This window comes from Equus caballus, chromosome 13 (assembly GCF_041296265.1).
Source record: "Equus caballus isolate H_3958 breed thoroughbred chromosome 13, TB-T2T, whole genome shotgun sequence".
NCBI classification, from domain to species: domain Eukaryota; kingdom Metazoa; phylum Chordata; class Mammalia; order Perissodactyla; family Equidae; genus Equus; species Equus caballus.
This window is the reverse complement of record NC_091696.1, coordinates 11,217,486-11,234,505: the sequence shown is the minus strand read 5'-3', so window position 1 is coordinate 11,234,505 and position 17,020 is coordinate 11,217,486. Positions and strand designations below refer to the sequence as shown.

Below are 17,020 nucleotides of genomic sequence, written 5' to 3'. Positions count from 1 at the left end.
CCCGTTCCTTCCTGCAGGGCCCGTGGCCGCGCTGCCCTTACCTGGCCCTTGCTGCTGCCCTTGCACGGGCAGGACGCCCTGGCCCAGCTCGCCGTTCAGCCAGAGCTGCATCCGGATGAAGGGTTCGCGGCCTTTCTGGGTCAGCTTGCTCCACGGCTTCGGCCGGGACAGCATGTCGCTGACGCTGCCCTGGGACAGGCCCAGCACCTGGAGTGGCACCAAAGACATATGGCATCAGTGCCCAGGGTTAGCGAGAGGCTGCAAAACACTTTAGCGAAGCATACACAGGTGAGTGGTGGTGTGGCAGATGCACAGGGAGCGCTCCTGGGGCTGAGCACAGAACCACCACCAGGTGGATGGCCACGGCCTGGGGTGAGGGAATAAGCTTTTCAAGGTCACCCGTGGGCTGACACCCTGGCATGGGGAGCCATAGTTATAGTCACAGCTTTCAGCTCCCGGGAGAGGCGGGCTAGGAAGGGGCTCTGGCCCCAGGGTTTCCATCCTGCCAAGGCTGTAGGGTTGTCATCCTGACAGCCCGAGGAGGAGGCATCGAACCATTTTGCTCTTTGCCTAGTGGCGCTGGGAAAGGCTGAGCTGCTGGGGCCAGAGGCCTCTTTAGACGCAGGAGCAGTGGACGCCGGCGGGACGTGGGAAGCCAGTCTCCCTTGCTGGTGCTGGGCCGGGTTGGCATTTAAAGGTCTGCTCTCTCCGATCACATCCTGCTCTATGGTGGGGGCCCAGAGGTGAGCTGGTGGCGACGGGTGAGCCAGTCTGGGAGTAAAACTCATCGCAGACGATCGACAAGTGGCACGTACATACCCGAGCTTTCCTACGCTCCCATATGGCCATACATATGTATGGGCACAAACACCCCCCACAGGACACAGATGTAGCCCAGAGATATTCAGGGGCTGCATCCGATCTTCCTTTGAAAAGTTCTCGAGTTCCAGAATAAACTGCACTCATGGGCCAAACAAGTTCAAGGCTATTAAGTCTCTGCTAAATTTAAGGCATGAGCACAAATGTCTATTTAAATGTTCTCAAATGATATTTTTACAACACTGAACTAGAAATTTCAAAGGACTTTAAATTCCCATCCTCATTTCTATTCACCCCATCACCTTCTGCAAAATCAGGACAAAATAATGGTCAGGATTCAGAGCATGATATGTTGCAAACACTGAACTGAATGGGGGTGAGGGGTGGGTGCAGGGGAGGCCCCTGCTGACCCCACCACGTGCCCTCAGGGAGGCTGCCTCCTAGGGGAGCGGAGGTCTCGTCCTTATGCGCAGCATTCATTACTTAATCTAAAGCAATCCCGGGGTAAATTATCAGTGTATAGGCCTGGTAAATCCCCACTACCCAGAACCTCGGTTACCAGAAGTGCCAAGAACGGGAGGGTCTGGGAGCTGACCCCCAGGCCAGCGTACTTTCGTGAGCCAGGGAAGGACAGGTGGAAACAAGGGCTTCCAGGGCCCCGAGCAGTCCTGCCCGTGCCACCTCTAGCTGTGCCTTCCTGGGCAAGTCCCTTCACCTCTCTGGTGGGACACCACCAGGTGCCTTCTGAATTATGAGAAAGGTACAATTACACTTTATGTAGCTTTTCCTAGGAGCGCCTTCTGGCTCTACGCACGCTGGCCATCTCTCTGTGTGATCAGATCAGATCTTCTTCAGCCAAAACGGCCTGCAGAGGAGCCTCTGGGCTCCCCTTGGCAGTGGAGGCAGGACTTGAAGTCAGTCACCTGCCAGCTTGGGGCACGCAGTCAACTCCCCTGAACCTCGGGTTCCTTATCTGTCAAATGGTGACTTTACCATCCCCTCACAGTGTGACCTAGAGGGTCTAGCCTGGAACCTGGCTCCTAACGGGGACACAGCCAATGGAACATCCACTGGCCAGCCTCTTGGGAAGTTTGGGAGTGGACGACATATTATGCTCTTGGCTTAATTAAATGGATGACGGCCACATCCTTCAGACAGCTGCTTAGTCTTAAGAAATGAAAAGATGGGAAAATCCAAGCCCCCAAATCAACTCCTTACCTTCTCCCCAAAGATCCTCTGACAAATGCCATTCTTGGCCAGCTTCTCCTTCACCTGCCGGGTGAGCTCGATGGTGTCCACCTCCTGGTACATGTAGATCTCGTACTGCTCGGGGGTCAGTGGAGGGACCGAGGGCTTGGCGGGCTTGGACAGGGGCACGATCGGGGAGGAGGGCAGAGGGCTGTTCTGGGGCGTCTCGCTGCGGCTGGCTCCGGTCAGGCTCAGCTCGGAGCTCTGGGAGTACGGCGACTCGGCGCTGGGCCACTCTTTCCAGTACTCGGATGACGAGGGTCCCTGCAGCTGGCCGCGCTCGGCGCGTGTCTGGCTGCCGCCGCCCTTCTCTTTCCCACCACTGGCTTCCTCGCCCTTGGGTTCTTCGGGAGGAACCGCGCTCTTTCTCTCCGGCTGCACGGTGCTCCACCAGTGGTCCTTCCACACGCCGCTGCGGCCCAGCTCATTCTTCACGTGTCTCAGGACCCCCTGTGCCGGGTCGGCCGCTCCCTGGAGGTCCAGCCCGGGCGTGTCCTGGGCCTCCTTTTTGAGGGCCGGGGGGTTGGGCAGAGCAGAGGCGCTGGAATCGGGGGCTGCGGGGGGCTTCTTCAGGGAGATGGCTAGCGGAGAGTAACCGGACGATATGGGCGAGGTGGAGATTAACTTGGGGGTCAGGATGGCAATGTCGGTCTGGGACAGCGGCGTTTGTTTTAAGGCGGGGTCGAGAGCAGCCTGCTGGGCCTCCATTTCTCGGCGGGCTTGCTGCAGGATGGAGCGGATGGCGTCGTCGGAGCTCCCGCTGCTGGACGATGATGAAGGCTGGGCCGGCTCCGCTGCAGGGGCAAAGACAGAAGTGAAATGGTGGCGGGCCGCCCCTTCGGCGGGGAGCAAGCTTCTCTCACTCCACTCATCCTAACTGGACCCTCCACAGGATGCGGATGAGTGGGGCGAAGCACCCCGCTCTGTCCAGCAGTCCTTCCGCCAGTGAAACACGCGTGCATCTTGTCTAAGCAGTGATGAAGGACGAACACAATTGCTCGTGCCCTGATGGCCCTATTACTCACCAGCGGAAAGGGTGTATTGTCACTGAGTGTGAAAAGAGGGGGAAGTGTGCAAATACTCGGTGACGCACCATCCTGGACTTCCTGTCCCCGACGAATTTTAGACAACATTCGTGTGTGTTATACTCCCAAAATCTAGTGGTTTTGTCATAATTTAGAAACATAATTTCTGTTAACAGCTGCCACATGAGACCAGAGTCTCTAGTAATAAATTAAATGGCTGTGTTTGGGTTTGCTCAGATTCTTTTCTGGGTGGGTGGCTGTGGTGTGGCCACAACAGTGGGCCCCATGTTGAGGGGCACTGGGCAGGCCTTGGCCCAGGAGCCCAGGGCTGTGACTTCAGCATTTCCATCTGTAAACTTGGGATGGCTAACGGACCAGATCAAGGATTCTTAACTAGGGCAGTGCACCAGAATCACCAGCTGGGTCTGTTAAAATGCACATGCCCAGGCCCCAGCCCTGGAGTGGCTGAATGAGGAGCAGATGTGGGGCTGGGTCAGCAGCTGCATTTTTAACCAGCTCCTGGGTCCCTGCGGGGGCGGCCCTGGTTGAGAAGCGCTGAGCTGGGTGCTCCTCCGGCTCTGTAATGTGCCTTCAAGTCTGGGCGAGGAAATCATATAAGCTGGCTCTTCATCTGCTTTAGACGAGGCCGAAAAATGCTTCAAACAGTGACAACCTTTAACGCCTCTCGAGGACTTTATTTTACTGGTTAACAGAAGGCCCTCCCTTTTCCAACTCACATGACCCTCACAGCATCCTCGAGTGCGGGCAGCACCATCACCACTGTGCAGGAGGAGAAACTGTGGCTTGGGGAGGGGACAGGTGACCAGTGAAGCCACACCTTGAACTGGGCCCTTTTTCTTGGTGAGGAAGACTGGCCCTGAGCTAACATCTGTTGCCAATTTTCCTCCTTTTGCTTGAGGAAGACTGTTGCTGAGCTAACATCTATGCCAGTCTTCCTCTGTTTTATGTGGGATGCCACCACACCATGGCTTGATAAGAGGTGCTAGGTCTGTGCCCAGGATCCAAACTGGTGAACCGTGGGCTGCCAAAGTGGAGTGTGTGAACTTAACCGCTACACCACCAGGCCAGGCTGGCACCTTAAACTGGGCCTTTTGACTCTCAATTTGGGGGTTCCTTCTACCCTGCTGGGGGGCACCCTGCTAAGCTCTCTGGTTGTTCAGCCAGTCAGAAGAGGGGCTGGCCTAAACTTCAACTCTGGCCTTGAGAGCAAGAACGACACCAAACTGAAAGTTCCATTTGTTGTCAGGCTTGAGGTCCCACAAGGACAGTTCCTATGGCTCTGGGATCTCTACAAGAAGGCAGACAGCAGCAGAGGGCAGAGTCCTGGGACAAGAGGTAAGAGGTCACAGTTTCCATCCAGGGTCCACCAGGTAATGAGTTTGAGCAAATCATTCTAACTTTTTTCCTTTTTTGCTGAGGATGATTGGCCCTGAGCCAACACCTATTGCCAATCTTTCTGTTTTCACTTGAGGAAGATTGGCCCTGAGCTAACATCTGTGCCAGTCTTCCTCTATTTTGTATGTGGGACACCACCACAGCACGGGTTGATGAGTAGTACAGATTTGTGCCCAGGATCCAAACCTGTGAGCCTGGGCCACTGAAGTAGACCCTGTTGAACTCAATCACTATGCCACTGGGTTGGCCCCATCATTCTCACTTTAAGCCTGAATTTGATAATCAGGAATAAGAGGATGACAAAATCTATCTTTTGGATTGCTGTGAGGACCTAGCTTGAGCTGGATAAGGCAAGGGAAAATGCCCAGCCCACGCCTGGTCACCCACTGACTGAGCCATATGGGAATAGGGTGGCCTGGGGAGAGGACCCCATGACCAGGGGAGTGACCAGGTGGTGGCCTGTCCTCAGCTGCCACAGGAAGAGAACTCGCGCACTAGGTTCTTCTCCAGCAGAAGATCTGAGCTGCATCTGCCACATGGCAGCCTCTCATCAAATGCTAGAGGAAGGGTGGAACGTGGGAGTCCCCTCCTTGTAGACAGGCAGTGCTCAGGGAGCTCTGAAGACCCCTCCTCAGCCCGAGCGGCTCAGAGGTGGACGGCAGCCAGTGAAACCTCTGCCGCTTCCTGGCCACACGCATCCTAAAGCAGCTGTTCAGAATTTATTTTTCACCCCTTCTTTTTCAGTATTTTTTGGTCAAGTATAGATCAGAATAACCAAAGCCTGTATTGCCTTTCAAAAAGGCAATTTCAGGGGCTGGCCCGGTGGCACAGAGGTTAAGTTTGCATGCTTTGCGTCGGCGGCCCAGGGTTTGCTGGTTTGGATCCTGGGTGTGGACCTACACACCGCACGTCAAGCCATGCTGTGGCAGGCGTCCCATATATAAAGTGGAGGAAGATGGGCATGGATGTTAGCTCGGGGCCGATCTTTCTCAGCAAAAAGAGGAGGACTGGCAGCAGATGTCAGCTCAGGGCTAATCTTCCTTAAAAAAGAAAAGGGAATTTGATACAAACTCCTTGCTAATGTTCAGTCAGTGAGATTCTAGGGCCGAGGGACATTCTTGAGTCAATGCTTGGGAATGACGTTATGAAAAGAGTGCTAACTATCAGCAAAATCACACAGACCTGCTCCCCTCTGCACCTGCCCAAATGTGTGAACACAGACATTCTATTGTTTTAAAAAAAAGCGAATTACTGCTGAGTGAGCCCTCCTGACAATTAGGTTTGAGACAGTGGTCAGAGAGCGGGATCCCTACCGGCTTTCTGCACCTGCAGCTCCCGTTTGGCTTGTTCCAGGATGGACTTGATTGCTTCGTCGGACCCGGTCTCTGAGGCTCGGACCCGGGTGGTGATGTTACCTGCAGGGAGAGCCAGAGCAACGACATCAAACCCACACCTGGAACGAGAAGCAGTGCTGCACAAAGATGTCATTCTGATAAGGAGCTCCTGAGTGAGGCCGGTGACGGGGAGCAGGCAGGCGCGGCCTCCCATCTACCTGGACCTGCTGTGCGTGCAACCTCACAGCAGGTCCTGGGGCCCGGGCGGGAGGGGCTTCCTGTGGAGTCTGCCCTGTGTTAAACGTCATTCGGCCAGCGGGACCAGCTCTCCCGTCACCCAGGCTGCACCTCACCCGTGGGTTGGGACCAGGGAGAGCAAATCATTTAATCCAGTAGAAGAGATGAAGGATTAAAAGGCAACGCTTTTTCTGAGTTATTTAAAAAGTGACTCCAATGGCTGCTTTGGCTTGGGACGATGTTCAAGGTTCTTTATGTGTATTTGCGGCTGGTATCCCCAGAAAGGAGAAACGGGAGAGGAGGGCGAGGGGCCGAGGCTGATTATCTATCAATTATGGGATGTTCCAGGGGGAGAGGCTGAAAGCTTCACCTAAAATTTGCAGATCTATCATCACATACTGTCTTTTAAAAATTTATGAACGAGGAGAGAAGCCTGCAGAAATCCCTAAAGGACAAGAATTCAGTCTTTTGGTCACATGGTGATGCTTTGCGGAGTAGCCACATGTACAGATGCACTGAAGCTACTGCGGCCCGGGGGCTGGCCCCAGTTCTTTCTGGAAGCCGTCCACATATTTCAATTTTTCGCTCCCTTACTAAACAGGAACCGCCATACCAAACCATTGGAAAACAAGCAGACCGCCAGGAGGAAGCCCCGAGAAAGATGCAACTCCAAGGAGCGCAGAGGGGGCTGGCCCGCTGGGGCCCATGGGAGAACCGATCACATCTGGGATCGGTCCACACCATGGCACCTTTAATGAAGTTTAGAGCTAAAAAGATGTACAAGGAAGCAGCAGGACGTCACGGGACTCAGTCACCTGATTTTTCTCAGAGCGACAATTGTTATCCTCTCTCTTGCTTCTGAGAAAACGGGGGAAGCGGAATTGAATCTGAAGGGGCTGGGATTGTCCTGGGGACTCACTCTTAGGGCACTGCCCTCTCCTCCCCTCCTCTGCGCGTGCTCGGTAGAGCAAGGCAGCTCAGGAGGAAGGGACCGTGCGAACTTGAACCCGTGCTTTGTTTTATACTTACTAGCTCTGTTTTTCCATCAGGTTCCAGGCCAGAATCACACTGTACAGTTTTAACCCAAATACACAGCTAGGGACATGCTGCTTCCTATGCGACTGACTGCAAAGAGAACCCCTGCCTGCGACATACCTTCAGACCCATTTCTTCGTTTCGGTACTTCCTGAAATAGTCTGTGCAGGCTCTGGCCTGGATTCTCTGTTGAAAAACAAGTGTGGTAAGAACAAAACAATCAGGGGATGGTGGTGTTGACGATATGGGCTGCGTGACATGAAATCTGAGCCGCCTGTCCCTACACAAAGGGCTCAGGGCTTCCTGTGCGACTCGGGAGCTACTAGACGCTTCTGAGAGGCCCTTCCTTGGCTGACCGGCCTGCAGAGGCCGTGGCTCTGCTGCCGAAGGAGATCAGACAGACCCGAGGAGTGGCCTCCAACACCAACGCCACGAGGGGCAAAGGGATGGGGCACTGCCAACAAGTGAATCGCCCCCCAGCCCCGGAATGAAGCTCACATTAATCATCCAAGGACAGTCCGTTTCAGGGGACATTGCCACGAAGAGCTCCATGAGCTCTGTGCACATTGACGCTGTTGGGAACGCCTCCCTTCTCTGTCTGTTTTGAGTCTAAATTTCAGGGTGTTTCAAAGGTATCTGATAAGACTACCTCTCTCTGTGTTGATGGAGCGAATGGCCCCATCCTTAAAGAGGGAAGGGATTCTTTCCATTAGGGACGAGACTGACTTTTTGTCTTTTTATGGAGGGTGGGCGGGGAGGGTGTTTTAATGAACTTTCATGCATTTCACTAAGGCAGGCGTGTTTTGCTGGAGACTCGAACTGAACCACTAACAGAACATCATTGCTGGGAGGGAGCCGGCCGCGGGACACACTCCACCCTGTGCGGTGGGAGGGGGAGATGACACTCTCCCCAGGGAACCAGCTCTGTGTGAGGACCGACCTGCTGCTGCTGCTCTAGGGCGAGATGGTACCCAGGGCTCCTCCCCACACGAGATCAGCACCCACTGGACACTAGACGCGTTGGGACGCTGTATGTAATGTAATCGCCTCCGATTCAGTACCGAATTTGAATGGCAATACTGGGTTTACCATGCAAGGTGCGGAGCAAGTTTCAGAGGCCAGATCTCCCCACTCTACAGCTTTAACTCATGCCTGTTGACCCCTGAACTCTGGAAATGGTAGAACTGAAGCGAATTTTACCTGACGTGATGCACAAATGTTTCATCACACACACACACGCACGCGCGCACGCACACTCCGTGACGGGCTCACACGCTGGCGCCCACCCGCAAGTCTCTCACCTCTCTGTCTGCCTTGGATGCTGCGGAGGGCCAAGATATTCTGCTCGTCTGACAGGAACTGCTTCATCTTGTGAAAGGGCTCCTTGCCGCGAACAGTCAGTTTGTTCCATGGCTTGGGCCGGGCCAGAATCTCGCTCACGGACCCTTGCGACAGTCCCAAGACATAATGTCCGAAAATGCGCTGTCCGATATTGTGCTTGATCAATTGCTCTTTCACCTGCCGGGCGATTTCTGCAGTGTCTATCTCCTCGCCCTCGGAGACGCTCCCAGCACTTTCTGACTGGCTGGGAGACGGGGCCATGCCATTTACATCTGGGCTTTGCTGTAATGGACTTTGGGAAGATATGGAGTTTGTGCTGTATGGACCTGTTGGAAAAATCATGCTTGTGCTTCCTGCTTCCTGCACGGCCTTGGAGTAGAAGGACTGCATTAGCTGTCGTTGGAGGAGGGAGTTTAGTGCAAATTTTCCCGTAGAAGCCAGGGGTAGGCTGGGGCTTGCCAGGGATGAGCTGAAAAAGTCTTGAGTTAACCCCGCTGGTGAGAACTGGTGTGTACCATTAGTATTGGAAGCCTGCTCCCCCGTGTTGCGGGGCAACTGAGGAGGAGGGGAGGCCGGCAAAGGTCCAGGACGCCGACTCTCAGGCTGGTCTTTCCCTTTTCTCCTGGCTGACCCTACAAGGAAGGGCAAACATAATGCATTATGGGGGATTCAAAAGGGAAAAAAAACCAAGACCAAAATGCAAAGGTTGCCCCACAAAAGGGAAAAAAAGTGCAGATTTCACAAGGGCCAATGAGGTGTGTTGGTTTGTTTTTCAATTGAATTTTTAAGTCAGCCAAACGAGGCCCCCCGAAACAAGCAACATGCATTTCATGTTTGCGCCTTTCTTGTACGTTGCAGCCTGGAGAGTCCCCTTGACATACGTTCAAACTCCTACAGTGACAAGGAGCCGGTACCACACACAGTAAAGAGTCGGCAGGGCGCAGGCCTCTAGCCTTTGAGCTACGACCAGAAGAGCCCCACCTGAGGAGCAGCAAACACCGACATTTTGGGACCAACGGATTCGCTCACACCACTTGCTCTGAGGCGAAGGCACGGCACCGAGTCCACGCGATCGAAGGCACGCACATGTTAAGAATGAATTATCATCGGAGCCCGAGACACTTTAAACGGTTTACCAGCTGCCAAAACCAGAAGCAGTCAGTGACGCCACCATTTTGGGATGAGCAAAGAAAGGCTAAGGATGGGGGATGCGTTCCCAAGGAAAACCTGACAAAGGAAGAAAAGCTCCGCTGAGCCCAGAAGGGCAGCGCCCCCGGAGACACCACAAGAGAGGCCGCACGACTAGGAAAAGCTCAGAAAAGCCAACGTCCTCTGTGTCCCTCCTGGGATCACCTGCCACACAGGCCTAACCGACCTCCGCAGACGCCCTGCGGCCACACGTCTCAGCATCCGCGGCTTTAAGGGGGGAGAGGGGAGGAGCAGTGAGGAGGACGGAGGAGGAGACCAAACGCTCATTAGTCAAGGTTCTCATCAGCCGGTGATGTTCCTTCCCGTCATGCATCAGCCCAGACTCACGGGCCATCATCCGCTTCCTCGGCCCCTGGAAGGGACTAAGTGCGGCCCGCGAGACCCTGTCAACCTACCGCTCAGGTCGCTGTTGGAGATGCGCAGCGCGGCGTTCTCGGACTGCAGCGAGCGGTTCTTCTCCAGCAGCAGCACCTCCAGGGGCTTGGATGCATCCTAGATGGGGCAGAGCAGGGCTCACTGCGGGCCGGCCGCCCTCCCACCCCGGGGATACCAGGGCCCGCCACCCCTGCTCTGTGACGGCTTTCCACCCACGCTGACTCTCTCACGTTACAGAAGTCTGATTTCCTCTGAGGATGCTCAACACGCACGTGGAAAACATTCAAGTTCCTTTCCAAAAGAACTCACTTCATTTGAAGTAATTTTTCTCCTTCTAGACTTGCAAAGCTTCTCGACAACCGACTACTCTATTCTATCCCCCAATTCGAGCAGGCCGAGCCACAAACCCATCAGAAAGTCACTGTAAATGTAACCCTTTTTTGGTGCCAGCCAGAGTCAGCTGCCTTCTGGACATCAGGAGCAGGATTCCATCTGATGACTTAAATTTTAATTGGCTACCAGGTTACCAGGTGCCACTGTCACCTTGCCCCTGTTCTTTCTCCAGGTGAGGCAGTGAATAAGAAAAGTTCCTAAGCCAGTCCCTTTGGGCCGACCCTTAACACAATCTGAATTGTTTTCATCCATGTTCTGAGTACCTGCCCAAGTTAACCCTCAGTTTCACTTGAATTGAGTTACCAGTTTGGAAAACTAACTTTTCTCTTCTTGCCTCTTTTTTTGGTAAGGAAGATTTGCCCTGAACTAACATCCATTGCCAATCTTCCTCTTTTTTTGGCTTGAGGAAGATTTGCCCTGAGCTAACATCTGTGCTAATCCTCCTCCATCTTGTATGTGGGACACCTGCACAGCATGGCTGATGAGTGCAGTAGGTCTGTGCCCAGGATCTGAACCCGGGCTGCCAAAGCAGAGCGCATGCAACTTTAACCACTCAGCCACAGGGCCCGCCCTTTGCCTCTTTTTAATTAACAATAATTTGCTTTAACTTGGCTAAAGTTTCTTGAGGAATGACTCGTCAGCTCTAGGAGAGAGGGCTCATAGAAATATCGAGATGGCGAAGCTGGCCCAGGGACGAACAGTGACGGCCCTCATGCTGATGGTGACACAGACTCAAAGCAAAGTGAGACCGTGTACCTGTGTGCCAGCTCCCTCGGACGGTGCGAACTCCATGGATTTCAGAATGCTGTGAAGAGCAAGCAGAGTGGTTATTTCCTTTCTTGTCTCTGATAAGACCACGCTAGTGAGCATTAACATCACAATTTCCTGCTCTCCAGGAACTGAGGCACTGACAACTTGAACAACTTCCCTGGCAGCATTATCATCTGATAGTGTCTCTAGAATAACTATTCCACTAGCAGTTGGCCAGCAAAAGTTTCTTGCCCAGCATGTAAATCATTCCATATGGAATCACACCAGGTCTGTTCAGAGTATAATTTTAAAGTTTAACACAGACATAACATTGTTGCAAGTGGAATGTATTTGTGAAGCTTAGAGGGAATGAAAAAGTTGTAGCAAGGAAGCCAGAGATAGGAGCCTTGTCACCTCCCTGGCCACGGCCCCACACGCTCAGGTGGCAGCTGACACCTGCGGACCAGGGGAACTCAGCAGAGCGAGGTCCCACAACCAGAGGGCTGCAGCCCCGGGCTGGGGGAGGAGGGCCATAGCGAGCCGTGGGAGAGCACGAGGGCTCCTCCTTTGTTCTCCTTATCGCTGAAACCACTCCCGTCTCCGGCCTGTTTCAACAAGTCTGAGCACGGAGTGAGTTCAGGTGCCCAGAACTGCGGTTTCCAGCATTCCTTTCGCGTGGACATTCTTTTCTTTTTGTGAGTCCAACAAGAGCAAAGGACCAGTGAGTCCTAGTGGTCCCGAGTGGCTGGGGTGCTCCCGCCACACACGAGGAGGGAAGGGGAGCATGACAGCAGGTACCTGCGCGCTCTCAGCATCCTCACCACTGTGACCTCAGCCTCAGCCCCATCTAAGCTCCATAGAAGTGTCACTCAGAGACCACAGGGTATAAAAATGCCCAGGGCCCCGGGAGCTCGCTCTCTGCCTCAGCCACCACGAGGTTCAGTAAGGAGCTAGCCGCTCCCAGTTTCTCTGTGGTTCTATCCTCGTTGTGCCCCCGTCCAGTAAACTAACAAAATGGGAACAAATAGGAGCTCCCGGAGGTAGAGCATGTCATTTTATTTTACAGTGAGCTCCTGGAAATACTAAAAGAACTCGGCACCATGGCGTCAGGCAGGAGAGAAGCAGCACGCAGTCTGGAACTTGTCCTTTCTTAGTGACTGTCACGTGTTTACAGCTATATTCTGGTCTGAGATCTTCTTTAGGATTATGTAAGAAAAGACTAAGTGAGTCTATGCACTCACGCTAAAAACACCAGTGTCTCTTCACTTATTCATCAGATATTTCCTGACGACCTATCATGTGCCAGGCACCGTGGAGAACCAGAACCACGCTGCCACTCACCCTCACGAACTCTACAGGCTATTACAGGAAACTCCAGCCAGCCAGGGAAAGAGGAAAGCTGGGGGCCTAGGCAGGAGAGACCTCACGGGGCTGTAGACGGGCTGTCTCATGAGGAGTTAGTGCTGAGAGGGGCCTCGAAGGAGCAGGATGCTTTATGGGCCACAGAGCGGGGTGGGGACCCTGGGGCAGGGATGGGATGGGAACGGGGTGTGAGTCCAAGGAGGCACTTGGATCACTAGCAAGTGGGAGGCCAGGGACACATTTTATCAGAAAAGCCACCCACTGGGGCTTTTAGGCACTACATTGCAGTGGGGGCCGTGGTGTGCAGATGCAGCAGAAAGCGCCTGTTCTGGGAGGAGGGCGAGGGCCAGTGAGAAGCTGGGCAGGTGGGTGGATGGGAGGGAACAGACGAGGGACGTGTTGCAGGCCCGAGTCAAGAAGCCGTGGTTCCCGGGGAACAGAGACGAGCTCAGAGGAGGTGTGGGACTGGCATCGGCCTGGGATGGGAGGGGGCCTGGGAGAAGGCCTCACGTTTCTTGGATTCGACACTAGGAGCAGGTGTACATTTTTTTCACTTGAGGGGATCAGGAGAGGGAGAGGAAGGAGAGACTGGCACAGGAGGCAGGTATAGCAGGTCAACCAGGCAAAAATACCCACCCCTATGTAGGAAACCAGGGGAGTAGAGAGCTTGAGGAGGCTGGACCCGCCAAGAGGCTCAGGGGCCGTCCAGGGAGGAGCCGTCTGTGGCCGGGGGAGGGGTGAGATGCTCGAGAGAGACCATGGTGGGCACAGGACTGAGGGGAGCCACCTAAGCAGGGGCTGGAGGAGGTCAGCACCAAGCGATGGCTACTGGATGTGGTAAGAAGGCGGAAGAGGCCTTCCGATGGGCTGTTTCAGCAAACCCCAGGGGATGGAATTACGAACAGAGATGGCATGGCGAGTGGGTGTAGGCTTTTAAAAGGAGAAATTAAAATGTCAGTAAGAGAGAAAGGAGCTGAGGGAACAGCAGGGAGGAGCGGGAAGGAAGGGACCCAGGGTACAGGCGAAGGGATTGGCCTGGAGAGACAGGGAGCAGAAGACCAGAGGAGTGACTGCCAGGCAAAGGGGGAAGCTGAGGGACATCTGTCTCCTCCCTAGGGCAGAGCACCAGGGCGTCTGCCGAGGGTACAGAACGGCCCCCAGGGAAGCACAGAGCAGGCAACCAGTGGAGGGCAGAACACGGCCTGCGGGGGCCCGGTCCACACACAGCGGTGACGTCCTCTGCAGTGTTTCATAACCTGGCTGTGCAGGCGGGGAAGCCCAGGGTGAGACCCTGCAAGGCATGGCAGGAGGACAAGGGGGGCCTGTGTACTGTGGGAGGCTGCCTGGGAGCTCCAGGTAGGGGAGGAGGTTTGTGAGCTCAGAGAGCGCTGGACTTGGGGACAGGTAGGGACCAGGGTCCAGGAGCTCCAGGAGCGCCAAGGGCAGGCGGGGGAAGGAGCGTGAGGTGGGAGGGCCAGGCTGGGTGGTGGGGCCTGAGGAAGGAACTTCTCAGCTGGAGAATGTAAGCATGAGCACTGAAGTCACGAGAAGCCTTCAGCGGCCGCCTCTCGGATGGGGAACTGGAAGCTGGGAGAAGAAGGTCCTGGAATCCAGGTGGCCGAGAAGGTTAAGGCCACATGTACTCTTTCGACTGGAAAATGTTTCAACGCCCTGCTCTGCTTCTGTTTGGAGAAGTTACAGCCGAAAAGTAAGCTCAGGTTTTCTGATTTCTATCATGGCAATGTCTCCCTTGACTCCGTGCATAGTGGCACATTTCAAATGCACAGACTTTTATAAAAAGTCCAAAGAATTTGGGCACAGGCCTGTGTGCAAACACCCACAGCATTGGGCAGCCCAGGACAAGGCCGAGTGGCGGAGTGTCCGCTGCGGCCGAGCGCAAGGACCCGTGGCTGCCCCCTCACTGGCACGCTGTTTCCTCAGCAAATGTCCCCAACGAGCCCTGGCTGGGAGTAGCCGAGCAGGCACTGCCACACTTACTTGAGTTCTTTCTTCACCTCCTCATAGTCAGCCTGTCCTTTGAGTTTTTCTTCCAGTTGCTGCAAACAGAGAGGAATTTCATTAGTGGCCACGTGTGAACTAGGTCAGTGCACTTTGCTGTAGACTGAATGTCTGTGTCCCCCAAATTCATCCGCTGGTCCTAAGCCCCAGTGTGACGCATCAGGAGCTGGGGCCCTCGGGGGGAGATTAGGCCCACAGGGTGCAGCCCTCCTGAGTGGGGTCAGTGCCTTACAAAAGCGGCCCAGGGAGAGAGCTCCCTTGTCCACTCCGCCCGAGGACACAGTGAGAAGAGGGTCATGTGTGACCCAGAAAGCAGGCCCTTGCCAGACACCAAATTTGCCACGGCCTTGATCTCGGACTTCCAGCCTCCAGAACTGTGAGAAATAAATGTCTGTTGTTTATAAGTCACCAGGTCTATGACATTCTGTTATGACAGGACTAAGATAGACTTCACTGACTACATTCCCTGTAAAGCATCCAGCCGTCCCCAAGGGAACGCAAACACGTACAATGAAAGGTGACAACGTGTGGTGTCACCTGTTGTCCCTCACTCTTCTGGTCTGTTGTGAGCGTGTGTGAGTGGGCACAGGCACGAATGTGCACGCACACACACACGCTCGGCAACATAAGGTGGGAACATAAAACTTAAAGCAGACAGAAAAAGCTTTACAGAAGTGGAAAACAGAACGAGGAAAAAAAGGCCATTTTGTATGAAATATCATGAAATGGCAAACAGAATGAAGAGAAACTCTCCTAGCGTTTTAAAAGCAGCATGTGGCTTTTCACAAAATCTGTTAGGCTAGCTGACGCATGCAGTTGGTTGTCAACACCTTTGGTGGGACCCTGCTAACAAGAGATACGAGCCCCTTTGCTGCTGAGGTCGGCATTGGGGAAAAAAGCATTTGCACTTTCGGATCCCCCAGATGGGGGCATTTTAGGAGTGGAGGCCCGTCCGCTGGCGGTGAGTGGTTTCCCCAGCAGATGGTCATCTGAGTTCTGTGGGGGCGGGGACGGACCGTCCCGGGGCGCCCTGGCCAGCAGGCCACAGCAGGGCACAGCTGGCTCGTTGAGAGGGTGGGTGAGGGGCTCTGGCCCACACAGCCCTGCAGGGCCCAGGGGAGCACCAGCCACTTCTCAGGCATTATGATGCTCTGACGTGCTCCTTTCAAGTCTGTGAGCCCCCAGGCACTTATGTGGCTGTTTCTGCCCACAGCTCTGCAGGGCTCTCTGGCCAGGAAGGGTCTTTGGTGTAGGGTGGTCAGCAGAGGGTGCTTCCCTCCACAAAGGTGCTCTGGACTAGTTTGCTGTTGGTCACCCCCAGAGGCAGAAATGAGGCAGTGGAACATAAGACACAAAGACCCGGCCAGGTGGTGTGAGGGGGGGTTTGATCCCGACGATTTAGCCTGTTTCCAAGCCAGGGGTGAACAAATTCCAGCGCCTGGATCAACGCACCTTCCTACCTACAGGGCTTCTGGTTGCCTTGACCAGCCATGACTACGATCACAGTTGAAAGCTGACTGAGAACACTCTTGAGTTTGGGGAGATGCCCATCTGGCCATCAGCCTGAACCCCAGCCCGCCTCTGTCTCGAGAATTCAGGTGTGCTGTAAACAAGACTTACTTAAACCATCTTTTCCTCTTGCCTTTGCTGGCAGTTTTGTGTGTGTGTATTTTCCATTGTGTAAAATTGCTCGCCCTAGTTCCTTTTGAAGACCTCGTGCCAACTTTCTATATTATAATGGTTTCTCATCACAACCAAACAGGGGGTAGCATGCGCTCATTTTCCGAAAAAAGAATCTCGGAAGGTGCTCGTCAAGAAGTGACTATTTCATTCTCTGCCTCCAGTCGAATAGCACGAGGCGCTAACGTGCCAGTGGTCCCTAACCAAAGATTATCCGGGGCTGCCGGGATGCAAAGCACCTTGCAGACTGAGGAAATCACTGACGCTGGACACAGAACACACATAAAACTTGGTCGTGTTCAGAGAACAGGAGACAGCAAGCTGGAGGGCAGCAAGGGGGCGTACGCAGCACTTAGAACCCGGCATGGCACGGACCCGGACTCAGCTCTGTCCCTTACATGCTGGGCGCCTCTGGGCACGTTAATACCCTTCTCATCTGTAAAATGGGAATTGCAATTATCTTTGAGGCTTGAGCTAAGGGGCACAGGGCCACGACCCGGGGCAGATGCTGGCACTGCAGGACCTTCGATGGGGGACCAGTATCACTGCCGAGACCCAGTCTGGTCTGCCTTGGGGCACAGCTGCAGGGCCTCTCTGCAGACCTGTGATCAGCCCCGATCAGGTTCTAAGACTGGAGTCTGTGTAACGTGGTTGGATGTGACAGTTTTCACAGAGAACTAAACAGCTTCCACTGGAACTTCGGCCACCTCCCTGGGGGCAGCTTAATGATAAAGAACCTGAGACCACTCTGTCAACCTTGGACCACGTTTCTGTCTT

At 54.3% G+C, this 17,020-nt stretch overlaps 1 protein-coding gene across 19 annotated transcripts in view; it reads right to left on the bottom strand.

Annotated features, from left to right (window-relative positions):
* Positions 1-17,020, bottom strand: part of CUX1 (cut like homeobox 1) — a 368,724-nt gene that overhangs the window by 64,253 nt on the left and 287,451 nt on the right. For 10 of the 19 annotated variants that reach the window (XR_011424601.1, XR_011424602.1, XM_070231690.1 and 7 more), the window contains exons 12-19: positions 14,543-14,601; positions 11,189-11,237; positions 10,060-10,156; positions 8,416-9,087; positions 7,235-7,300; positions 5,822-5,923; positions 2,038-2,861; positions 42-207 (exon numbers count right to left, since the gene is read on the bottom strand). Coding sequence is in view for 17 of the 19 variants with exons in the window: in XM_070231690.1 (XP_070087791.1) it covers positions 42-207; positions 2,038-2,861; positions 5,822-5,923; positions 7,235-7,300; positions 8,416-9,087; positions 10,060-10,156; positions 11,189-11,237; positions 14,543-14,601 (2,035 nt within the window). In the remaining 2 variants the exon portion in view is untranslated. The remainder of the gene's footprint in view (positions 1-41; positions 208-2,037; positions 2,862-5,821; positions 5,924-7,234; positions 7,301-8,415; positions 9,088-10,059; positions 10,157-11,188; positions 11,238-14,542; positions 14,602-17,020) is intronic. The other 9 variants (XM_070231696.1, XM_070231697.1, XM_070231698.1 and 6 more) reach the window with 3 other exon arrangements.